Raw genomic sequence first — 26,303 nt, 5'->3', positions numbered from 1 at the left:
TCACACAGACACACACACAGACACACACACACAGTCAGACACACACACAGACACACACACAGAGACACACACAGACACACACAGACACACACACAGACACACACAGACAACAACAACAACCGCCATTCGCCACTAAGTGGCGGTGACGTCACCAGGCCATGTGCACCTTGAGGCCATGTGAAGTGTCGAACGCCCGCTGGCAGGAGGTCACGGGGCAGACCCAGTTGCCACGGGTCGACTGACAGGTGACTGGCTGATGCACCAGCTGTGCCCCCTACTGTGCCAACCTGCTGTGCTTTAGCCACCCGGCGCTCCGCTCGTTGTTGTGAGCATCGCTCCTCCGCCCTCCGTTGTTGTTGGAGGGCGACTGCCTCCAACTGCCCAGTAGCGTCCTTCACGAGCCTCCTTCAGAGGCCAATCTTGACACCGCTGGTACCAGTCATCGGCAAGTCCACTCAGCTTCACGTCCTCCTGTACCACATCACTCCATCTCTTCTCCAGCCCGTGCCGCGCCCGTTTAGCCCCCTCAATCCGGCCGAACAAAAGCTGTTTCGGCATGCGGTGGCTGGGCGTGCGGGCTACATGACCCCGCCAACGCAGCCTTGCCTGCCGGAGGAGCTCACCAATGGGACCTTGCCCAGATCTTTCAAAGATTTGTGAGCTCCTCACACAATCCAGCCTGGTTAAACCCAGGATGGATCGTAGGCAGGCTAGCCTAAGTGTTTCTAACCGGCGAAGATGTTCCATTTGGGGGGTCCACGTTTTGCAAGCGTAGAGAAGGGAGGGAATGACCGTGGCCGAGAAGACCTGAAGCTTAGTGCGGAACAACAGACAAGGTAGCTTCCACACAGCGTTATGCAACCGATAAAAAGATATTGCCGCTCGACTGATTCGGAGTGAGACCTCTGCTGCTAAACTGGAGCCGGTCATAAACACACTGCCCAGGTATGGAAAACTCTACACTCTCTCCACAACTGCCCCATCACCGATTGGAAGTTGTGGGGGTGGAGTGTCCGATGCTACAAAATACCCAGGCAGGTGCTTAGTTTTGGTGGGGCTGATGGTAAGGCCCCATCTCTTAGTGGCACGCTCCAGTCTCAGCAGCAGCGTCTCCAACGCCTCCTCTGAATGAGTAGCTATTACCAAATCATCGGCATACATAACGTGGTTGAGCAATAGGGAGCCATCCCTTGACCGCACCCGGGCATCGATCAGCCTCCCATTATATCTGTACCAAATGGAGATTCCCCCAGTACGGCTATTGAAGGTTTTGATTTAAAGCTTTCGTGACTGCAGTAATTCATATTATTAGCTCTTTCGGTCAAGTCACATTGAAGGGAAACAATAAAATAATGAAATATATATAAAACAATAAAAATTCTCACGACGTTTCGACCATAACATAAACGGTCATCATCAGGTGTGAAAAGCAACGGCAAGAAACATTTGAAAGAAGTGGCGGTTTGCATTTATTTATTTTTAAACGGTGTTTTTATTTATTTAAAAAAAATCGTTAGCACCACGAGCAGCGATTTGGCAGTTTGTTTAGAAGGACAAGTCCATCTCTGTTCTGAAAAGAGGAGGGGGGAGACGAAAAATGAATGTATGTTGTCTGAACACTGTAAGCGTGAACAATCAATTAAGACCAGAAATGGTTAATCAAATCTTTCCAATGATTGCTAAGCCAGAATCCATCTACTCGGTTGAAATTGTCTCTGTGCTTGTATATGTGGATAGCCTCATGAACGAATCTCTCATGGTAGCCAGATGGCTTACAAAGAACCTCTGTCTTGGAAAAGTCAATGTCATGTGAGCCTACTGAATTATAACAATGATCTGCCACGGCCGAGGTGTTGGTCCTACCGTGTTTAAGGTCTGCTTTGTGTTCACGAATGCGGTCCGAGACATGGCGTTTGGTTTCTCCAATGTAACTACTACCACAGAGGCAACTTAGTTTGTAGACACCAGGGTACTGTATGTCCGGAATCACATCTTTTACAGACGGAACCAGATGACGGATTTTATGTAATGTGTTGAAACGGACCTGGATCTTGTGTTTATTCAAGATTTTGGAGATCTTTTTTGTGATCCCCGCAATGTAGGGTAACGGATGGTTTTGAAAGGCTCCTCAAGAGGGTCCTTCTTCATAGTTTGAGTGATAGCTTTGCGGATTGTATAGTCGGAGTAACCATTAGCCTTAAGAGCTTGGTGTACATGCTTGAGTTCACTGCCTATGTGTTCCTAGTCGGATATGCATTGGGCTCTATGATACAGAGTCTTGATGAGAGAGTTCTTCTGTGATGGATGGTGGTGGGAATCCGGTTTCAGATAAGCATCCGTATGGGTAGCTTTGCTGTAGACAGAGTGGCTCATTGAACCATCAGGTCTCTTTTTAATTAGGACATCCAAAAAAGGTAGCTTGCCATCTTTTTCGACTTCCATGGTAAATCTGATGGCTGGGTGTATGGAATTGATGTGGTCGAAGAATTGGTCTAGAGCAGGCCGGCCATGTGGCCAGATGACAAAAGTGTCATCCACGTACCTCTTCCATAAGGTTGGGCGCAGAGTGGCAGTCTGGATGGCGTCAGTCTCAAATTTCTCCATGAAAATGTTAGCTATAACCGGATATAGGGGGGAGCTCATTGGGGTGCCCTCAGTTTGTTTGTAGAAAGTTCCATTCCAAGTGAAGTATGTATTGGTTAAGCATAGTCTCACCAGGGGGGTACCTCAGTGTTTAGTCCTTGATGAAGTCTTGAATGATTGCGATGGTGTCAGGTACAGAAACGTCGTGAGCATTTTTATTGTTTTATATGTATTTTATTATTTTATTGTTTCCCTTCAACGTGACTTTACCGAAAGAGCTAAGAATATGAATATAGCTATTGAAGGCTTCACGAACTACGTGGTCAAAATAGATGTTAAATAATGTGGGAGCCAGAGGACATCCCTGTCGCACCCCAAGGTGTACAGGGAATGCCTCTGACTCCCGGCCACATAGTTTTACCCGGGCCCGTTCACCATCATGAAGGTCCTTAATGATCGTGAGCAGAGGGTCAGGGACTCCAAAAGCACGAAGAACAACCCAGAGCCCAGGCCTACTGATGGTATCATAGGCCTTGACCAGGTCAATAAAGCAGAGATGTAGGTCTTGCTGGAATTCCCTACACCTCTGCTGTAGCAGACGGACAGAAAATATGGCATCTGTGCAGGACCGCCCTTTCCTGAAACCGCATTGGGGCTCCGCAAGCCTCTCCTCAGCGTGCCTGGCAAGGCGATGTTGAATAATCCTTGCCAGGACCTTTCCCGGCACACTGAGGAGTGAGATGCCCCTGTAGTTGTTACAGTCTGTGCGGTCCCCCTTCTTAAAGAGGGGGACCACCAGGACATCCTTCCAATCCTGCGGAACCCGTCCAGTAGTCCAGATTGTTGTTATGATGTTATATATGGGCAAACTGTGCACAAACGCTACCCTCAGCATTTCGCTTGGGAGATCATCTCTGCCCGCTGCCTTTCCTGATCTCAGACTCCGGATCGCCTTCAGTACTTCCTCAACAGATGGCACCTCAGCCAGCCACTCACAAGGGGTGACTTCTTCCAATATTTGAGGCACTGCAGCCTCAGCAGGGTCATCCCCACTTTGTGCCACGATGTTTTCCTGGCTGAGAGATTTCCCCTCCCCCAGGACCTCACAGAAATGCTCAGCAAATCTGCAAACCTGTTCCTGGGGGTCGGAGATTGGATCACCGTTTTTTCCTGTAATGATGGTAATAGGTGTGGCGCTGCAGGTTACCTTTTTGATGGAGTTAAATAGAGATTTGTGATCGCGGGCCACTGAGGCAGACTCCATCTCCTGAGCAACCCGCGACCACCACCCATCCTTGCAGTGCCTCAGCTCTCCGAACCTCCGAGCGAAGGCTGCGGTAAGCCTCCTCATTCTCTGACGTGGGATTCTGTAGCCGATGACAGTGGGCCTGTCGCTTTTTTTCAACCATCCTGAACACCTCCTTTGTCAGCCAGGGCTTCTGGGGAGGTCTGGACCGCGTACCCAAAGCAGCCATTGCAGCTGCATCAGTCACAGTCCTAAACCTCGCCCATTTACCCTTGACATCAGGAGGAGTGGGGGACGATGCCAACCCCAGGCGCAAGCGATGATGAAATTCTCGCTTGCAACTTTCATCAGATAACTGAGACCAGGCCACTTTAGGTTGGAATGGGGTCCTCGGTGTACACCCACCACCGGAGTGGAAGAAAGGCAGGCGCATCTTACAGATGACAAGTTGATGATCAGTGGGCAGATTAGCTCCACGATAGGTCCTGGTGTCAAGGACATGGGCTCGCATCCGCTGGTCCGTCACTATGTAGTCCAGCAGATGTTCTTGCTTGGACCCGGCATGCATCCATGATGTTGTGTGGATGCGCTGATGCCGGAACAGCGTGTTAGTAATTACAAGCCCATGGGCTGCACAAAAATCTAGCAGCCTCCTACCGTTGTTATTGAGCTGATCTGGCCCATGCCCTCCAATCACTCCAGACTAGGTGCCAGCATCATGACCAACTCAACATGATGACTCTATCCCGAGGGGCCACTTTAGCCAGCACCTGTGACAGGAGGTCATAGAAGGCATCTGACTCATTGGCTTTGCCTGCGTCCCTCCACGGATGTTCGTCTTCGGTGGGGGCCTAAGTAACCACGACCACCACTCCTCGCCTCCGGTTGATGGGAAGGCGAGCCCAAAGTAGCCTGGGGCTTACAGCTTCCCACACCTCACCGCCACGCTCCCACGCCCCCTTCATTCTTTTGTTCAAAAGAAGAGCCACACCCTGTTGTTTGGCAGTCTGCTGCCCCGAGTAGAGGACTGTCCACCCGTCATGGTGGCAGGAGCCAGAACCGGTCCACCGGACCTCCTGAATGCCACAGAGATCCAGGCGGTACCGGTCCAGCTCCCGACAGAGGAGTGGCAGCCTCTCCTCCGCAGTGAGCGTTCGAACATTCCACGTGGCCACCCGAAGTGGCTTTTTGTTGTTTCTGGAGGAGCCCCAAGGGTATAGATTCAATCTCCTGGGTCCGCCAATTGGGGTTTGGGCAGAAGACGTCATAGACGCCTGTCCCCCCGGGGACTCCGGCACAAGCTTATTAGTTACATATTTTAGTCGTAGTTTAGTGGTAAATTTTTGAAGGTGGAGGGGTTACCAGCCCCTCGCACCCGTCCAGAGCCCCCGTTTAGCCCCTGTGGTGGTCACAGACGCCATGAGGGGAGGAGCCAGGAATTAGCCCTCCCCCCACAGCACTGTCCACGACAGAGTTGCCCGTCCGGCACCGCGAGGAGGTAGGGGGTTGTTTTGCCGGACTTGTGCACACACACACATGTACACACACACACACGTCCACACGCGCACACACACACGTGCACACACACACGCACTTGCACACACACGTGCACACACATACACGTGCACACATACGCGTACACGCACACACACACGTACGCGCACACACACACACGTACGCGCACACACACGCACGTGCACATGTACACGCACGTGGTTTTTTTGCCAGGTAAAAAGGGGAAACGTCTTCTCACTACGCTAGACCAAACTATTTGGTTCCTTCGTTTAAAGTCGTCACGGAGGTAGAAAGTTATTAGTAGATGACGACGCTTTGATCGCAACACAAGCAAACGTCATCAGGTGAGACAATCACAGCGGGAGAAGTGCTGATGCAGCATTATACGGTGAACTAATTGGCGCTTCGTTTATGTGACAAACCTTACTGGCTGTGACGGGTGGTGGAGTGGTACGACGCAACATTGACACTTAGAACGATCTAACCCAAAAAGCCTTGATTATGAATAATATTAGTCTTGATTATTGGTTTTTTACCCTTTTATCTGGCACAAAACTGACACCTTTTTTACAAGGAGTCATGTTTACATTGACCACAATACCTGCGGTCGGAACGCATACAAAAAACAACAACTCTGATAATGTACGCACTGTCCTTGAAATTGATTGGTCCACACCCGAGACAGCTTTCTTTAGAGCCTCGTCTCACATGGTGTTGGACCAGAAGACGCCAAAAGGCGCACAACTCAAAGGCAATGCACCATCAGAGTATGAGAGCTCGGGGTAAGCATTTACACCATTGGAAACCTCATTTGCCAGTAACAAAATATGATAATTGTTTTTTTACCCTTTTATCTGGCAACAAAACTGACACCTTTTTTACAAGGAGTCATGTTTACATTGACCACAATACCTGCGGTGGGAACGTAAACAAAAAACAACTCTGATAATGTATGCACTATGTTCTTAGCTCTTTCGGTAAAGTCACGTTGAAGGGAAACAATAAAATAATAAAATATATATAAAACAATAAAAATTCTCACGACGTTTCGACCATAACACAAACGGTCGTCATCAGGTGTGTCGGTTTGCATAAATTTATTTATTTTTAAACAGTGTATTTATAAAAAAAAAACGTCAGCGCCACGCGCAGCGATTTAGCAATTTATTTAGAAGGACTAGTCCATCTATGTTCTGAAAAGAGGAGGGGGGAGACGAAAAATTAATGTATGCTGTCTGAAAGCCACTATAAGCGTGAACAATTAATTAAGACCTGAAATGGTTTATCAAATCTTTCCAATGATTGCTAAGCCAGAATCCATCTTCTCGGTTGAAATTGTCTCTGTGCTTGTATATGTGGATAGCCTCATGAACGAATCTCTCATGGTAGCCAGATGGCTTACAAAGAACCTCTGTCTTGGAAAAGTCAATGTCATGTAAGCCTACTGAATTATAACAATGATCTGCCACGGCCGAGGTGTTGGTCCTACCATGTTTTAAGGTCTGCTTTGTGTTCACGGATGCGGTCCAAGACATGGCGTTTGGTTTCTCCGATGTAACTACTACTCCAGAGGCAACTTACTGTATGTCCGGAATCACATCTTTTACAGACGGAACCAGATCACGGATTTTATGTAATGTGTTGAAACGGACCTGGATCTTGTGTTTATTCAAGATTTTGGAGATCTTTTTTGTGATCCCCGCAATGTAGGGTAAAGTGATGGTTTTGAAAGGCTCCTCAAGAGGGTCCTTCTTCATGGTTTGAGTGATAGCTTTGCGGATTGTATAGTCGGAGTAACCATTAGCCTTAAGAGCTTGGTGTACGTGCTTGAGTTCACTGCCTATGTGTTCCTGGTCGGATATGCATTGGGCTCTATGATACAGAGTCTTGATGAGAGAGTTCTTCTGTGATGGATGGTGGTGGGAATCCGGTTTCAGATAAGCATCCGTATGGGTAGCTTTCCTGTAGACAGAGTGGCTCATTGAACCATCAGGTCTCTTTTTAACTAGGACATCCAAAAAAGGTAGCTTGCCGTCTTTTTCGACTTCCATGGTAAATCTGATGGCTGGGTGTATGGAATTGATGTGGTCGAAGAATTGGTCTAGAGCAGGCCGGCCATGTGGCCAGATGACAAAAGTGTCATCCACGTACCTCTTCCATAAGGTTGGGCGCAGAGTGGCAGTCTGGATGGCGTCAGTCTCAAATTTCTCCATGAAAATGTTAGCTATAACCGGAGATAGGGGGGAGCCCATTCGGGTGCCCTCAGTTTGTAGAAAGTTCCATTCCAAGTGAAGTATGTATTGGTTAAACAGTGTCTCACCAGGAGAGGTACCTCAGTGTTTAGTCCTTGATGAACCAAGTCTTGAATGATTGCGATGGTGTCAGGTACAGGAACCTTGGTGAATAAGGAAACTACATCAAAACTGACAAGCAGGTCGTCTGGGGACAGGGAAATACCCTTGATTGTCGATACCAGGTGAGTAGAATTTTGTACCGCAGAGGTGGTTTTTCCAGTGAAAGGATGCAGGATTTCAGACAAAAAACGAGCCAGTTTGTAGGTGGGGGAGTTGATAGTAGAGACGATGGGACGAAGGGGTGTATCTACTTCATGTATTTTTGGTAAGCCGTATAATCTTGGTGGCCTGGCAGCAGGTTTCAATGAAAACTGTTTAGATTGATCAATTAATGCGGTTGAATCAGAAATTATTTTGTTGGTTTGTGTGACGTCGAGTAATTCTTTAATTTTGTTGTTGTATTCTATTTTATCCATGATGACAGTAGCATTGCCCTTGTCAGCTGAGAGAACTACAATGTCATCCCTCTTTTTTAATTTATATAATTCAAAACACTCATCTTTGCTGAGGTTGCTAGCTGGCATCTTAGCATTTTTGAGGGTTGCAGCGATATCAGATCTTGCTACGTCTGCAGCGATGTGACCCAGGCCCCTGAGAGCAACGTCTACTTGGGCAATTATATCATTAACTGGCATGTGTTTAGTTGTGACTGCAAAGTTTAGACCTTTAGCTAAAACGGATTTCAGACCATCAGAAATAGAACTGTTACTGCGATTAATTACGACTTTGTTAGCATCTAACTTTTTGGTGTGTGGGTCCGGTCTTTTGTTGAAGGGGAGGTTAAATTTGGAAATCAGGTTGTCCTTACATTTGGTCGACATAGTAGCAGCTGAAGAGGCAGTCATATTGTCTACATGTTCCCAATCCGATGTGGACATTGTTGCCGTCAATGATAAGTGTGATTTGTAGAGTGTCTTGTCTAACTGATCTAGTTCGGTGCGTATAAGTCTGATTTTTTCTGAGAAAGAGCTAAGCTAGTTTTGAAAAGAATTCGTTTCGCATTAGAAGAAGTTACAGCAGCAGAGGTCAGTGTAAATGCGATTGGTATTACCCCAGAGTCGCGGCATCTCTTCAGAAAGGTGAGAGACTCGATCAGCTGAGCCTTCTTATCCCGGAGTTTGTTGAAGGATCTTCTAAATGAACTGCCAAATCGCTGCGCGTGGCGCTGACGTATTTTAAAATAAATAAATAAATCGCCAGATGCACCTTTAAAAATAAGTAAATTAATGCAAACCGACACACCTGATGACGACCGTTGTGTTATGGTCGAAACGTCATGAGAAATTTTTATTGTTTTATATATTTTATTATTTTATTGTTTCCCTTCAACGTGACTTTACCGAAAGCGCTAAGAATATGAATTACTGCAGTCACGAAAGCTTTAAATCGAAAATTATCAGAGTTGTTTTTTGTTTGCGTTCCGACCGCAGGTATTGTGGTCAATGTAAACATGACTCCTTGTAAAAAAGGTGTCAGTTTTGTTGCCAGATAAGAGTAAAAAAACAATTATCATATTTTGTTACTGGAAAATGAGGTTTCCAATGGTGTAAATGCTTACCCCGAGCTCTCATACTCTGATGGTGCATTGCCTTTGAGTTGTGCGCCTTTTGGCGTCTTCTGGTCCAACACCATGTGAGACGAGGCTCTAAAGAAAGCTGTCTCGGGTGTGGACCAATCAATTTCAAGGACAGTGCATACATTATCAGAGTTGTTGTTTTTTGTTTGCGTTCCGACCGCAAGTATTGTGGTCAATGTAAACATGACTTCTTGTAAAAAAGGTGTCAGTTTTGTTGCCATTTAAACAGGTAAAAAACCAATTATCATATTTTGTTACTGGCAAATGAGGTTTCCAATGGAATATTAGTCTTGGTTCTTTCGGTAAAGTCACCACGTAGAAGGGAAATAATAAAATAATAAAAATATAAAGCAATAAAATTATCACGACGTTTCGACTGCAACATGAGCAATCGTCATCAGCTGTGAAAACCACAGCAAGAAGATTTTTAAAAAGTGGCGTTTTTTTCTTAACGTTAGCACCACGGACAGCGACTGGCGGTTGTTCAGACGGACGAGTCCATCTATGCTCGGAACGGAGAAGGGGGGAGAGGAAGAGAATGTAATGCGGTCTGAAAGTCACCGTAAGCGTGAACACAATCAAGATACAAAATGGTTTATGCAATCCTTCCAATGATTGCTAAGCCAGAATCCATCTTCTCGGTTGAAATTGTCTCCGTATTTGTGGATAGCCTCATGAATGAAGATGGATTCTGGCTTAGCAATAATTGGAAAGATTTGATAAAGCATTTCGGGTCTTGATTTATTTTGTTCACGCTTACGGTGACTTTCAAACCGCATTCCATTCTCTTCCTCTCCCCCCTCCTCCGTTCCGAGCATAGATGGACTCGTCCGTCTGAACAACCACTTAGTCCGCTGTCCATGGTGCTACCATTAAGAAAAAAACGCCACTTTTTTAAATCTTCTTGCTGTGGTTTTCACAGCTAATGATGATTGCTTGTGTTGCAGTCGAAACGTCGTGAGAATTTTATTGGTTTATATTTTTATTTTATTATTTCCCTTCTACGTGGTGACTTTACCGAAAGAACCAAGAATATGAATCCCTGCAGTCACGAAAGCTTTAAATCAAAATATGAATAATATTGTTTGCGAAAGCCTGTTACGTGTCAAGCTAAACTACGTTGCCAGGTGTAAGGCCCCACTGAGCTGCTAGGCGCCTCTGCACAAATGATAGCTCAACAAAGTGGCTTTTCATCATCAACATCATCAGGTTTTAATGTACAGCAGTCGCCAAATTCTTTAAACGCAGCACGTTGGTTCTAAATGTGGAGGGGAAAACCGGAGGACCTGGAGAAAAATCCACGCGACCTCGGGGAGAGTGAGAGAGAGACACAGACTCCAAATCTACAGCAGCAGGCATCGTCAGGGTCGGGATCGAACCCACGACCTCCTGTACACCAGGCGAGGTAGTTAACATCTCCTAGCCACCGTGATGATGATGAGTGAGAGAGACGCAGACTCCAAATATACAGCAGCAGGCATCGTCAGGGTTGGGATCGAACCCACGACCTCCTGCACACCAGGCGAGGTAGTTAACATCTCCTGGCCATACCAAATACGAAGAAGAAGAAGAAGAGGACAGGAAGAGGTGAGGGGGGGTTGAGGGTGGTTCAGACTCTTTCTGTCCTTTGCAGGGTGAAGTTCTGGTCGTGCTGCCGTCGCAAAACGAGTGACTTCAACACCTTCCTGTCGCAGCCCGGCTGCCACCGCGCCACTCACGTCTGGGTCAAGGCGGAGGTATGTAGCGGTTGTTGTTGTTGTGTGAGCACGCGGGAAGGAGCGGTGGCACCAGCGCCACGCGCCCTGCACAATTGTCGACCCGAGTTCCGTTCTCGCTGGTGGCCTTGCTGGCTGTTGTTGTTGTTGAGTGCATGGGAGTGTGTGAGCAAAGTGAGCACAGACACTCCTCGACTTACGAACGTTCGACTCACGAACTTTGCGATACGATAAAAGCCAGTCCGTATGTCGAGTCGTAAGTTCATCCGCAGCGCAATAGATGGTGGTGGTGGCATCTACATCTACAGGACGTGAAGAACCAGTGGCATCTTCATCTACAGAACTTGAAGAACCAGCGGCATCTACATCTACAGAACGCGACGAACCAGTGGCATCTACATCTACAGAACGTGAAGAACCAGTGGCATCTACATCTGCCGAACGTGAAGAACCAGTGGCATCTACATCTGTAGAACGTGAAGAACCAGTGGCATCTACATCTGCAGAATGTGAATAACCAGTGGCATCTACATCTGCAGAACTTAAAAGAACCAGTGGCATATAAATCTGCAGAACATGAAGAACTAGTGGCATCTACATCTGCAGAACGTGAAGAACGAGTGGCATCTACATCTTTAGAACGTGTAGAACCAGTGGCGTCTACATCTGCAGAACATGAAGAACCAGCGGCATCTACATCTGCAGAACGTGAAGAACCAGTGGCATCTACATCTGCAGAACGTGAAGAACCAGTGGCATCTACATCTGCAGAATGTGAAGAACCAGCGGCATCTACATCTGCAGAACGTGTAGAACCAGTGGCATCTACATCTGCAGAACTGAAAAACCAGTGGCATCTACATCTGCAGAACGTGAGGAGCCAGTGGCATCTAAATCTGCAAAAGGTGAAGAACCAGTGGCATCTACATCTGTAGAACGTGAAGAACCAGTGGCATCTACATCTGTAGAACGTGAAGAACCAGTGGCATCTACATCTGCAGAACGTGAAGAACCAGTGGCATCTACATCTACAGAATGTGAATAATCAGTGGCATCTACATCTGTAGAATGTGAAGAACCAGTGGCATCTACGTCTTTAGAACGTGAAGAACCAGTGGCATCTACATCTGCAGAACGTGAAGAACCAGTGGCATCTACATCTACAGAACTTAAAAGAACCAGCGGCATATACATCTGCAGAACGTGAAGAACCAGTGACATCTAAATCTGCAGAAGGTGAAGAGCCAGTGGCATCTACATCTGTAGAACGTGAAGAACCAGTGGCATCTACATCTGCAGATCGTGAAGAACCAGTGGCATCTAAATCTGCTGACCATGAAGAACCAGCGGCATCTACATCTGTAGAACGTGAAGAACCAGTGGCATCTACATCTACAGAACGTGAAGAACCAGCGGCATCTACATCTGCAGAACGTAAAGAACCAGTGGCATCTACATCTACAGAACGTGAAGAACCAGTGGCATCTACATCTGCAGAATGTGAAGAACCAGTGGCATCTGCAGAACGTGAAGAACCAGTGGCATCTACATCTGCAGAACGTGAAGAACCAGTGGCATCTACATCTGCAGAACGTGAAGAACCAGTGGCATCTACATCTGCAGAACGTGAAGAACCAGTGGCATCTTTATCTGCAGAATGTGAAGAACCAGCGGTATCTACATCTGCAGAACGTGAAGAACCAGTGGCATCTACATCTGCAGAATGTGAAGAACCAGCGGCATCTACATCTGCAGAACGTGAAGAACCAGTGGCATCTACATCTGCAGGAGATTATCCAACTTTTAAAAACATGCGCCGTTATTCGTGTACACGTCGTACAAGAGGAGTAAAGTTGGACTTACGAACACAGAACCTCTGGAACCTAACTCGTTCGTGAGTAGAGGAGTCTGTAGTAGTGGTGATGGTGCTGCGGTTAAGTCTCTGTGTCTGTGTGTGTCTGTGTGTGTGCGTGTGTGTCTGTGTATGTGTGTGTGTCTGTGTGTGTGTGTCTGTGTGTGTGTGTGTCTGTGTGTGTCTGTGTGTGTCTGTGTGTGTGTCTGTGTGTGCGTGTGTGTCTGTGTGTGTCTGTGTGTGTCTGTGTGTGTGTATCTGTGTGTGTGTCTGTGTGTGTATCTGTGTGTGTGTCTGTGTGTGTCCCAGTGCCGCAAGGCCGTGCCGTGCCGCTACGACTGGCACCAGACGGCGACGCAGGTGGTGGTGACGGTCTACGCACGGCACGGCAACCCCCATGCCACGCACGTCCTCGCCAACCGCACCCACGTACGGGCACGCTCACCACATGCTCACCACACGCTCACCACACACTCACCACACACTCACCACACACTCACCATACGCTCACCACACGCTCACCACACGCTGACCACACGCTCACCACACACTCACCACACACTCACCACACACTCACCACACGCTCACCACACACTCACCACACACTCACCATACACTCTCCGCACGCTCACCACACGCTCACCGCACACTCACCACATTGTCACCACACACTGACCACACACTCACCACACGCTCACCACACGCTCACCACACGCTCACCGCACACTCACCGCACGCTCACCACACGCTCACCACACGCTCACCACACACTCACCATACACTCACCACACCCCACACGCTCACCACACACTCACCATAAGCTCACCACACGCTCACCGCACGCTCACCGCACGCTCACCGCACGCTCACAATACACTCACCGCACGCTCACCACACGCTCACCGCATGCTCACCATACACTCACCGCACGCTCACCGCACACTCACCATACACTCACCACAAGCTCACCACAAGCTCACCCCACGCTCACCACACACCGCACGCTCACCACACACTCACCACACACCGCACGCTCACCACACACTCACCACACACTCACCACAAGCTCACCACAAGCTCACCCCACGCTCACCACTCACTGTGTGTGTGTACTCACTGTGTGTGTGTACTCACTGTGTGTGTGTACTCACTGTGTGTACTCACTGTGTGTGTGTGTGTACTCACTGTGTGTACTCACTGTGTGTGTGTGTGTACTCACTGTGTGTGTACTCACTGTGTGTACTCACTGTGGGTGTGTATACTCACTGTGGGTGTGTGTACTCACTGTGGGTGTGTGTACTCACTGTGTGTGTGTACTCACTGTGTGTGTGTACTCACTGTGTGTGTGCTCAGTGTGTGTACTCACTGTGTGTACTCACTGTGGGTGTGTGTACTCACTGTGTGTGTGTGTGTACTCACTGTGTGTGTGTGTACTCACTGTGTGTGTGTGTACTCACTGTGTGTGTGTACTCACTGTGTGTGTGTACTCACTGTGTACTCACTGTGTGTGTACTCACTGTGTGTGTGTACTCACTGTGTGTACTCACTGTGGGTGTGTGCACTCACTGTGGGTGTGTGTACTCACTGTGTGTGTGTACTCACTCTCTGTGTGTACTCACTGTGTGTGTGTACTCACTCTGTGTGTGTACTCACTGTGTGTGTGTACTCACTGTGTGTGTACTCACTGTGTGTGTACTCACTGTGTTTGTCTCACAGCTGATCGTGAGAGTGGAGTTTGAGGGAGACAAGGAGTTCAACCTGGACGTCGACCTTTTTGGGGTGAGAGGTCACAGAGAGGTCGCAGAGGTCACGGAGAGATTGTAGCTCACAGAGGCCGCAGGTCACAGAGGATTCATAGAGGTCACAGCTCCCAGAGTTCACAGGAGGTCACAGCTCCCAGAGGTCACAGCTCCCAGAGGTCACAGGAGGTCACAGCTCCCAGAGGTAGCAGGTTGTACCCACCACCGTGTGACGACGCTCGCTCCTAGCGAAGTGTGTACAGTGTGTGTACAGTGTGTGTAGTGTGCGTGTACTGTAGTGTGTGTAGTGTGTTTAGTGTAGTGTGTGTGTGTGGTGTAGTGTGTGTAGTGTGTACAGTGTGTGTGTGGTATAGTGTGTGTAGTGTGTACAGTGAGTGTAGTGTGTGTGTAGTGTGTATGTAGTGTATGTAGTGTGTGTATGTAGTGTATGTAGTGTGTGTAGTGTGTGTATGTAGTGTATGTAGTGTGTGTAGTGTGTGTGTAGTGTATGTAGTGTGTGTAGTGTGTGTGTAGTGTGTGTGTGTGTATATGTAGTGTGGCAAAACAACCCCCTACCTCCTCGCGGTGCCGGATGGGCAACACTGTCGTGGACATTACTGTGGGGGGAGGTCCAATTCCGATTGGCTCCTCCCCTCATGGCGTCTGTGTCCACGACAGTGGCTAAACGGCGGCTCTGGACGGGTACGAGGGGCTGGTAACCCCTCCTCCTTCAATTAATTACCACTAAACTATGAATACAATATTTAACTAATAAGCTTGTGCCGGAGGCCCCGAGGGGACAGGCGTATATGACGTCTCCTGGCCAAACCCCAATTGGCGGAGCCAGGAGATTGAATATCTACCCTCGGGGCTCCTCCAGAAACAACGAAAAACCACTACGGGTGGCCACGTGGAATGTTCGAACGCTCACTGCGGAGGAGAGGCTGCCACTCCTCTGTCGGGAGCTGGACCGGTACCGCCTGGATCTATGTGGCATTCAGGAGGTCCGGTGGACCGGTTCTGGTTCCTGCCACCATGAGGGGTGGACAGTCTTCTACTCGGGGCAGCAGACTGCCAAACAACAGGGTGTGGCTCTTCTTTTGAACAAAAGAATGAAGGGGGCGTGGGAGCGTGGCGGTGAGGTGTGGGAAGCTGTAAGCCCCAGGCTACTTTGGGCTCGCCTTCCCATCAACCGGAGGCGAGGAATGGTGGTCGTGGTTACTTATGCCCCCACCGAAGATGAACATCCGTGGAGGGATGCAGGCAAAGCCGATGAGTCAGATGCCTTCTATGACCTCCTGTCACAGGTGCTGGCTAAAGTGGCCCCTCGGGATAGTCATCATGTTGGGCGACTTCAATGCCCGAGTTGGTCATGATGCTGGCACCTGGTCTGGAGTGATTGGAGGGCATGGGCCAGATAAGCTCAATAACAACGGTAGGAGACTGCTAGATTTTTGTGCAGCCCATGGGCTTGTAATTACCAACACGCTGTTCCGGCATCGGCGCATCCACACAACATCATGGATGCATGCCGGGTCCAAGCAAGAACATCTGCTGGACTACATAGTGACGGACCAGCGGATGCGAGCCCATGTCCTTGACACCAGGACCTACCGTGGAGCTGATCTGCCCTCTGACCATCGACTAGTCATCTGTAAGATGCGCCTGCCATTCTTCCACTCCGGTGGTGGGTGTACACCCAGGACCCCATTCCAACCTAAAGTGGCCTGGTCTCAGTTATCTGATGAAAGTTGCAAGCGAGAATTTCATCATCGCTTGCGGCTGGGATTGGCATCGTCGCCGACTCCTCCTGATGTCGAGGGTAAATGGGCGAGGTTTAGGATTGTGACTCATGCAGCTGCAATGGCTGCTTTGGGTACGCGGTCCAGACCTCCCCAGAGACCCTGGCTGACAGAGGAGGTGTTCAGGATGGTTGAGAAAAAGCGACAGGCCCACTGTCATCGGCTACAGAATCCCACGTCAGAGAATGAGGAGGCTTACCGCAGCCTTCGCTCGGAGGTTCGGAGAGCCGTGTGGCACTGCAAGGATGGGTGGTGGCCGCGGGTTGCTGAGGAGATGGAGTCTGCCTCAGTGGCCCGCGATCACAAATCTCTATTTAACTCCATCAAAAAAGTAACCTGCAGCGCCACACCTATTACCATCATTAGGGGAAAAAACGGTGATTCAATCTCCGACCCCCAGGAACAGGTTTGCAGATTTGCTGAGCATTTCTGTGAGGTCCTGGGGGAGGGAAAATCCATCGGCCAGGAAAACATCGTGGCACAAAGTGAGGATGACCCTGCTGAGGCTGCGGTGCCTCAAATATTGGAAGAAGTCACCCCCTGTGAGTGGCTGGCTGAGGTGCCATCTGTTGAGGAAGTACTGAAGGCGATCTGGAGTCTGAGACCAGGAAAGGCAGCGGGCAGAGATGATCTCCCAAGCGAAATGCTGAGGGAGGGTGGCGTTTGTGCACAGACTGCCCTATATGACATCATAACAACAGTCTGGACCACTGGACGGGTTCTGCAGGATTGGAAGGATGCCCTGGTGGTCCCCCTTTTTAAGAAGGGGGACCGCACAGACTGTAACAACTACAGGGGCATCTCACTCCTCAGTGTGCCGGGAAAGGTCCTGGCAAGGATTATTCAACATCACCTTGCCAGGCATGCTGAGGAGAGGCTTGCGGAGCCCCAATGCGGTTTCAGGAAAGGGCCGTCCTGCACAGATGCCATATTTTCTGTCCGTCTGCTACAGCAGAGGTGTAGGGAATTCCAACAAGACCTACATCTCTGCTTTATTGACCTGGTCAAGGCCTATGATACCATCAGTAGGCTTGGGCTCTGGGTTGTTCTTCTGCTTTTGGAGTACCTGACCCTCTGCTCACGATCATTAAGGACCTTCATGATGGTGAGCGGGCCCGGGTAAAACTACGTGGCCGGGAGTCAGAGCCATTCCCTGTATACCTTGGGGTGCGACAGGGATGTCCTCTGGCTCCCACATTATTTAACATCTATTTTGACCACGTAGTTCGTGAAGCCTTCAATAGCTGTACCGGGGGAATCTCCATATGGTACAGATATAATGGGAGGCTGATCGATGCCCAGGTGCGGTCAAGGGATGGCTCCCTATTGCTCAACCACGTTATGTATGCTGATGATTTGGTAATAGCTGCTCATTCAGAGGAGGAGTTGGAGACGCTGCTGCTGAGACTGGAGCGTGCCACTAAGAGGTGGGGCCTTACCATCAGCCCCACCAAAACTAAGCACCTGCCTGGGTATTTTGTACCATCGGACACTCCACCCCCACAACTCCCAATCGGTAATGGGGCAGTTGTGGAACGAGTGGAGAGTTTCCCATACCTGGGCAGTGTGCTTATGACCGGCTCCAGTTTAACAGCAGAGGTCTAACTCCGAACCAGTCGAGCGGCAATATCTTTTCATCGGTTGCGTAACGCTGTGTGGAAGCTACCTGGTCTGTCGCTCCGCACTACGCTTCACGTCTTCTCGGCCACGGTCATTCCCTCCCTTCTCTACGCTTGCGAAACGTGGACTCCCCTAATGGAACATCTTCGCCGGTTAGAAACATTTAGGCTGGCCTGCCTACGATCCATCCTGGGTTTAACCAGACTGGATTGTGTGAGGAGCTCACAAATCTTTGAAATATCTGGGCAAGGTCCCATCGGTGAGCTCCTCCGGCGGGCAAGGCTGCGATGGCTGGGTCATGTAGCCCGCATGCCCAGCCACCGCATGCCGAAACAGCTTTTGTTCGGCCGGATTGAGGGGGCTAAACGGGCGCGGCATGGGCTAGAGAAGAGATGGAGTGATGTGGTACAGGAGGACGTGGAGCTGAGTGGACTTGCCGATGACTGGTACCAGCGGTGTCAAGATCGGCCTCTGTGGAGGAGGCTCGTGAAGGACGCTACAGGGCAGTTGGAGGTAGTCGCCCTCCAACAACAACGGAGGGCGGAGGAGCGACGCTCACAACAACGAGCGGAGCGCCGGGTGGCTAAAGCACAGCAGGTTGGCACAGTAGGGGGCACAGGTGGTGCATCAGCCAGTCATCTCAGTCGACCCGTGGCACCTGGGTCTGCCCCGTGACCTCCTGCCAGCGATCGTTCGACACTTCCCGTGGCCTCAGGGTGCACATAGCCTGGCACAAGCATCGTGGTGACGTCACCGCCACTTAGTGGTGAATGGCGTTTGTTGTTGTTGTAGTGTGTGTAGTGTGCGTGTAGTGTGTATGTAGTGTGTAGCATGTGTAGTGTGTATGTGGTGTGTGTGTAGTGTGTGTAGTGTATGTAGTGTGTAGTGTGTGTAGGTGTAGTGTATGTAGTGTGTGTAGTGTGTGTATGTAGTGTGTAATGTGTATGTAGTGTATGTGTGTAGTGTATTTAGTATGTAGTGTGTGTGTATGTAGTGTGTGTGTATGTAGTGTGTGTGTGTAGTGTGTCTGTGTAGTGTGTGTAGTGTGTGTGTGTAGTGTGTGTAGTGTGTATGTAGTGTGTGTGTAGTGTGTGTGTGTACTGTGTACGTAGTGTGTGTGTGTGTGTGGGGGTTGGCGGGTCGCGCAGGTGATCGACCCTGCGGGCAGCTCGGTGGCGATGGCGGCGTCCAAGGTGGAGGTGACGCTGGCCAAGAGCTCCCCACGGCCTCGCTGGGCATCGCTGGCTCAGCACCACCCACGCACGCAGCGAGACCACGCTGACGATGACGCTGACGAGGGGGACGAGGGGGACGAGGGGGAGCGTTACTGAGAGGTCACTCAGACACTGGGGGGGTCACTCAGACACTGGGGGGGGGGGTCACTCAGACACTGGGGGGGGTCACTCAGACACTGGGGGGGTCACTCAGACACTGGGGGGGTCACTCAGACACTGGGGGGGTCACTCAGACACGGGGGGGGGTCACTCAGACACTGGGGGGGGGGGGTCACTCAGACACTGGGGGGGTCACTCAGACACTGGGGGGGGGGGGTCACTCAGACACTGGGGGGGTCACTCAGACACTGGGGGGGGGTCACTCAGACACTGGGGGGGGGTCACTCAGACACTGGGGGGGTCTCTCAGACACTGAGGGGTCACTCAGACACTGAGGGGTCACTCAGACACTGGGGGGGTCACTCAGACACTGGGGGGGGGGGGTCACTCAGACACTGGGGGGGGGGGTCACTCAGACACTGGGGGGGTCACTCAGACACTGGGGGGTCTCAGACACTGGGGGGGTCACTCAGACACTGGGGGGGTCACTCAGACACTGGGGGGGTCACTCAGACACGGGGGGGGGGTCACTCAGACACTGGGGGGGTCACTCAGACACTGGGGGGGGGGGGGTCACTCAGACACTGGGGGGGTCACTCAGACACTGGGGGGGTCACTCAGACACTGGGGGGTCACTCAGACACTGGGGGAGGGGGGTCACTCAGACACTGGGGGGGTCACTCAGACACTGGGGGGGTCACTCAGACACTGGGGGGGTCACTCAGACACGGGGGGGGGTCACTCAGACACTGGGGGGGTCACTCAGACACTGGGGGGGGGGTCACTCAGACACTGGGGGGGTCACTCAGACACTGAGGGGTCACTCAGACACTGGGGGGGGTCACTCAGACACTGGGGGGTCACTCAGACACTGGGGGGTCACTCAGACACTGGGGGGGGGGTCACTCAGACACTGGGGGGGTCACTCAGACACTGGGGGGTCACTCAGACACTGGGGGGGGGGTCACTCAGACACTGGGGGGGTCACTCAGACACTGGGGGGGTCATTCAGACACTGAGGGGTCACTCAGACACTGGGGGGGGTCACTCAGACACTGGGGGGGTCACTCAGACACTGGGGGGGGGTCACTCAGACACTGGGGGGGTCACTCAGACACTGGGGGGGGGGTCACTCAGACACTGGGGGGTCACTCAGACACTGGGGGGGGTCTCTCAGACACTGGGGGGGGGTCACTCAGACACTGGGGGGGTCACTCAGACACTGGGGGGGGTCACTCAGACACTGGGGGGGGGTCACTCAGACACTGGGGGGGTCACTCAGACACTGGGGGGTCACTCAGACACTGAGGGGTCACTCAGACACTGGGGGGGTCACTCAGACACTGGGGGGGGGGGGTCACTCAGACACTGGGGGGGGGGTCACTCAGACACTGGGGGGGGGTCACTCAGACACTGGGGGGGGGTCACTCAGACACTGGGGGGGTCACTCAGACACTGGGGGGGGTCACTCAGACACGGGGGGGTCACTCAGACACTGGGGGGGTCACTCAGACACTGGGGGGGTCACTCAGACACTGGGGGGGTCACTCAGACACTGGGGGGGTCTCTCAGACACTGGGGGGGTCACTCAGACACTGGGGGGGTCTCTCAGACACTGAGGGGTCACTCAGACACTGGGGGGGTCTCTCAGACATTGAGGGGTCAATCAGACACTGGGGGGGGGTCACTCAGACACTGGGGGGGTCACTCAGACACTGGGGGGGTCACTCAGACACTGGGGGGGGGGTCACTCAGACACTGGGGGGGGGGTCACTCAGACACTGGGGGGGTCACTCAGACACTGGGGGGTCACTCAGACACTGGGGGGTCACTCAGACACTGGGGGGGTCACTCAGACACTGGGGGGGGTCACTCAGACACTGGGGGGGTCACTCAGACACTGGGGGGTCACTCAGACACTGGGGGGGGGGTCACTCAGACACTGGGGGGTCACTCAGACACTGAGGGGTCACTCAGACACTGGGGGGGGGTCACTCAGACACTGGGGGGGTCACTCAGACACTGGGGGGTCACTCAGACACTGGGGGGTCACTCAGACACTGAGGGGTCACTCAGACACTGGGGGGTCACTCAGACACTGGGGGGTCACTCAGACACTGGGGGGGTCATTCCGACACTGGGGGGGTCACACAGACACGCACACACAAACACACAGACACCACAGACAACACACACACAGACACGCACACACTCACAAACACACAGACACGCACACACAAACACACAGACACCACAGACAACACACACACAGACACGCACACACACACAGACAACACACACACACAACACACACAGACACGCACACACACAACACGCACACACAGACAACACACAGACACACACACAGACAACAACAACAACCGCCATTCGCCACTAAGTGGCGGTGACGTCACCTCGACGCTTGTGCCAGGCTATGTGCACCCTGAGGCCACGTGAAGTGTCGAACGCCCGCTGGCAGGAGGTCACGGGGCAGACCCAGGTGCCACGGGTCGACTGACTGAGATGACTGGCTGATGCACCACCTGTGCCCCCTACTGTGCCAACCTGCTGTGCTTTAGCCACCCGGCGCTCCGCTCGTTGTTGTGAGCGTCGCTCCTCCGCCCTCCGTTGTTGTTGGAGGGCGACTACCTCCAACTGCCCAGTAGCATCCTTCAAGAGCCTCCTCCACAGAGGCCGATCTTGACACCGCTGGTACCAGTCATCGGCAAGTCCACTCAGCTCCACGTCCTCCTGTACCACATCACTGCATCTCTTCTCTAGCCCGTGCCGCGCCCGCTTAGCCCCCTCAATCCGGCCGAACAAAAGCTGTTTCGGCATGCGTTGGCTGGGCATGCGGGCTACATGACCCAGCCATCGCAGCCTTGCCCGCCGGAGGAGCTCACCGATGGGACCTTGCCCAGATCTTTCAAGGATTTGTGAGCTCCTCACACAATCCAGTCTGGTTAAACCCAGGATGGATCGGAGGCAGGCCAGCCTAAATGTTTCTAACCGGCGAAGATGTTCCATTAGGGGGGTCCACGTTTCGCAAGCGTAGAGAAGGGAGGGAATGACCGTGGCCGAGAAGACCTGAAGCTTAGTGCGGAGCGACAGACCAGGTAGCTTCCACACAGCGTTACTCAACCGATGAAAAGATATTGCTGCTCAACTGATTCGGAGTGAGACCTCTGCTGTTAAACTGGAGCCAGTCATAAGCACACTGCCCAGGTATGGGAAACTCTCCACTCTCTCCACAACTGCCCCATCACCGATTGGGAGTTGTGGGGGTGGAGTGTCTGATGGTACAAAATACCCAGGCAGGTGCTTAGTTTTGGTGGGGCTGATGGTAAGGCCCCACCTCTTAGTGGCACGCTCCAGTCTCAGCAGCAGCGTCTCCTCCTCTGACTGAGCAGCTATTACCAAATCATCAGCATACATAACGTGGTTGACCAATAGGGAGCCATCCCTTGACCGCACCCGGGCATCGATCAGCCTCCCATTATATCTGTACCATATGGAGATTCCCCCGGTACAGCTATTGAAGGCTTCACGAACTACGTGGTCAAAATAGATGTTAAATAATGTGGGAGCCAGAGGACATCCCTGTCGCACCCCAAGGTGTACAGGGAATGGCTCTGACTCCCGGCCACGTAGTTTTACCTGGGCCCGCTCACCATCATGAAGGTCCTTAATGATCGTGAGCAGAGGGTCAGGTACTCCAAAAGCACGAAGAACGACCCAGAGCCCAGGCCTACTGATGGTATCATAGGCCTTGACCAGGTCAATAAAGCAGAGATGTAGGTCTTGTTGGAATTCCCTACACCTCTGCTGTAGCAGACGGACAGAAAATATGGCATCTCTGCAGGACCGCCCTTTCCTGAAACCGCATTGGGGCTCCGCAAGCCTCTCCTCGGCGTGCCGGGCAAGGCGATGCTGAATAATCCTTGCCAGGACCTTTCCCGGCACACTGAGGAGTGAGATGCCCCTGTAGTTGTTACAGTCTGTGCGGTCCCCCTTCTTAAAGAGGGGGACCACCAGGGCATCCTTCCAATCCTGCGGAACCCGTCCAGTGGCCCAGACCGTTGTTATGATGTCATATAGGGCAGTCTGTGCACAAACGCCACCCTCCCTCAGCATTTCGCTTGGGAGATCATCTCTGCCCGCTGCCTTTCCTGGTCTCAGACTCCGGATCACCTTCAGTACTTCCTCAACAGATGGCACCTCAGCCAGCCACTCACAGGGGGTGACTTCTTCCAATATTTGAGGCACCGCAGCCTCAGCAGGGTCATCCTCACTTTGTGCCACGATGTTTTCCTGGCCGATGGATTTTCCCTCCCCCAGGACCTCACAGAAATGCTCAGCAAATCTGCAAACCTGTTCCTGGGGGTCGGAGATTGGATCACCGTTTTTTCCCCTAATGATGGTAATAGGTGTGGCGCTGCAGGTTACTTTTTTGATGGAGTTAAATAGAGATTTGTGATCACGGGCCACTGAGGCAGACTCCATCTTCTCAGCAACCCGCGACCACCACCCATCCTTGCAGCGCCTCACGGCTCTCCGAACCTCCGAGCGACGGCTGCGGTAAGCCTCCTAATTCTCTGACGTGGGATTCTGTAGCCGATGACAGTGGGCCTGTCGCTTTTTCTCAACCATCCTGAACACCTCTGTCAGCCAGGGTGTCTGGGGAGGTCTGGACCGCGTACCCAGAGCAGCCATTGCAGCTGCATGAGTCACAGTCCTAAACCTCGCCCATTTACCCTCGACATCAGGAGGAGTCGGGGACGATGCCAATCCCAGCCGCAAGCGATGATGAAATTCTCGCTTGCAACTTTCATCAGATAACTGAGACCAGGCCACTTTAGGTCGGAATGGGGTCCTGGGTGTACACCCACCACCGGAGTGGAAGAATGGCAGGCGCATCTTACAGATGACTAGTCGATGGTCAGTGGGCAGATCAGCTCCACGGTAGGTCCTGGTGTCAAGCACATGGGCTCGCATCCGCTGGTCCGTCACTATGTAGTCCAGCAGATGTTCTTGCTTGGACCCGGCATGCATCCATGATGTTGTGTGGATGCGCCGATGCCGGAACAGCGTGTTGGTAATTACAAGCCCATGGGCTGCACAAAAAATCTAGCAGCCTCCTACCGTTGTTATTGAGCTGATCTGGCCCATGCCCTCCAATCACTCCAGACCAGGTGCCAGTATCATGACCAACTCGGGCGTTAAAGTCACCCAACATGATGACTCTATCCCGAGGGGCCACTTTAGCCAGCACCTGTGAGAGGAGGTCATAGAAGGCATCTGACTCATCGGCTTTGCCTGCATCCCTCCACGGATGTTCATCTTCGGTGGGGGCATAAGTAACCACGACCACCATTCCTCGCCTCCGGTTGATGGGAAGGCGAGCCCAAAGTAGCCTGGGGCTTACAGCTTCCCACACCTCACCGCCACGCTCCCACGCCCCCTTCATTCTTTTGTTCAAGAGAAGAGCCACACCCTGTTGTTTGGCAGTCTGCTGCCCCGAGTAGAGGACTGTCCACCCCTCATGGTGGCAGGAGCCAGAGCCGATCCACCGGACCTCCTGAATGCCGCATAGATCCAGGCGGTACCGGTCCAGCTCCCGACAGAGGAGTGGCAGCCTCTCCTCCGCAGTGAGCGTTCGAACATTCCACGTGACCACCCGTAGTGGCTTTTCGTTGTTTCTGGAGAAGCCCCGAGGGTGGATATTCAATCTCCTGGCTCCGCCAATTGGGGTTTGGCCAGGAGACGTCATAGACGCCTGGCCCCCCGGGGCCTCCGGCACAACACAGACACACACAGACAACACACACAGACAGACACACACACAAACACAGACAACACACACACAGACAACACACACACAGACAACGCACACACACAGACAACACGCACACACAGACAGACACGCACACACACGCACAGACAGACACGCACACACACGCACAGACACGCACACACACGCACAGACAGACACGCACACACACGCACACAGACGCACACACACACATACAACACACACAGACACGCACACACAGACACCCACACACACAGACAACACACACATACACCACTACACGCAGGGTTCATTTAAGAAGTTATCTTGACACCGGCATTTAAAGCATTTCACTTGTCTCAGTTTTAGGCTACTCGTTTGCTTTTCGGATGACGTTTTTTTTAATTGGAAAATAATGTTGTTGATTTAAAGGGTTGAACAGAGTTCAATGAGAAGTCGGCTTCTGTGTAATCTTTTTAAAGATAAAACTAAAGACATTCACTTCGAGAGAGTCGACCCATCTTGCGATTGACGCGAACCGCCAGCCGCCTCGTCCAAGTCTCCAAGTCTCTCCGTGGCGTCCCCCTGCCGCCACTCGGGGTCACAGCGCGTGGCCGACGTTTCAGTGGCAGCAGGGCGATGGTGTGGTGTGTTGGACAGCACTAACCGCTTGTGTGTTGGAGAGTAAATCCACTACAACATTTACAATCTGAGTACTGAGTACAATCACAATCAGTGCGTTACTAGTACAGCACTAACCGCTTGTGTGTTGGAGAGTAAACGCACTACAACATTTACAATCTGAGTACTGAGTACAATCACAATCAGTGCGTTACTAGTACAGCACTAACCGCTTGTGTGTTGGAGAGTAAACCCACTACAACATTTACAATCTGAGTGCTGAGTACAAACACAATCAGTGCGTTACTAGTACAGCACTAACCGCTTGTGTGTTGGAGAGTAAACCCACTACAACATTTACAATCTGAGTACTGAGTACAATCACAATCAGTGCGTTACTAGTACAGCACTAACCGCTTGTGTGTTGGAGAGTAAACCCACTACAACATTTACAATCTGAGTACTGAGTACAATCACAATCAGTGCGTTACTAGTACAGCACTAACCGCTTGTGTGTTGGAGAGTAAACCCACTACAACATTTACAATCTGAGTA

The 26,303-nt window shown here is 51.5% G+C and overlaps 1 protein-coding gene and 1 long non-coding RNA gene across 2 annotated transcripts in view; both read left to right on the top strand.

The window, feature by feature from the left end:
• Window positions 1-19,361, top strand: part of CHORDC1 (cysteine and histidine rich domain containing 1) — a 41,427-nt gene extending 22,066 nt beyond the window's left edge. The window contains exons 8-11 of the mRNA XM_076054657.1: window positions 10,908-11,010; window positions 13,151-13,270; window positions 14,558-14,620; window positions 19,151-19,361. Coding sequence (XP_075910772.1) covers window positions 10,908-11,010; window positions 13,151-13,270; window positions 14,558-14,620; window positions 19,151-19,333 — 469 coding nt within the window. The 3' untranslated portion in view covers window positions 19,334-19,361. The remainder of the gene's footprint in view (window positions 1-10,907; window positions 11,011-13,150; window positions 13,271-14,557; window positions 14,621-19,150) is intronic.
• A 2,001-nt stretch (window positions 19,362-21,362) lies between these two features.
• On the top strand, window positions 21,363-25,628 carry LOC142906554 (uncharacterized). The gene is made up of 2 exons (XR_012930363.1): window positions 21,363-21,740; window positions 21,860-25,628. It is a non-coding gene; the product is annotated as an uncharacterized LOC142906554 (long non-coding RNA).
• Window positions 25,629-26,303: the final 675 nt, after the last annotated feature.

Source organism: Petromyzon marinus, chromosome 66 (genome assembly GCF_048934315.1).
Source record: "Petromyzon marinus isolate PM22_M1 ecotype Great Lakes invasive population chromosome 66, UKy_Petmar_22M1.pri1.0, whole genome shotgun sequence".
NCBI classification, from domain to species: Eukaryota; Metazoa; Chordata; class Hyperoartia; order Petromyzontiformes; family Petromyzontidae; genus Petromyzon; species Petromyzon marinus.
This window is presented reverse-complemented; position numbering and strand designations above follow the sequence as displayed.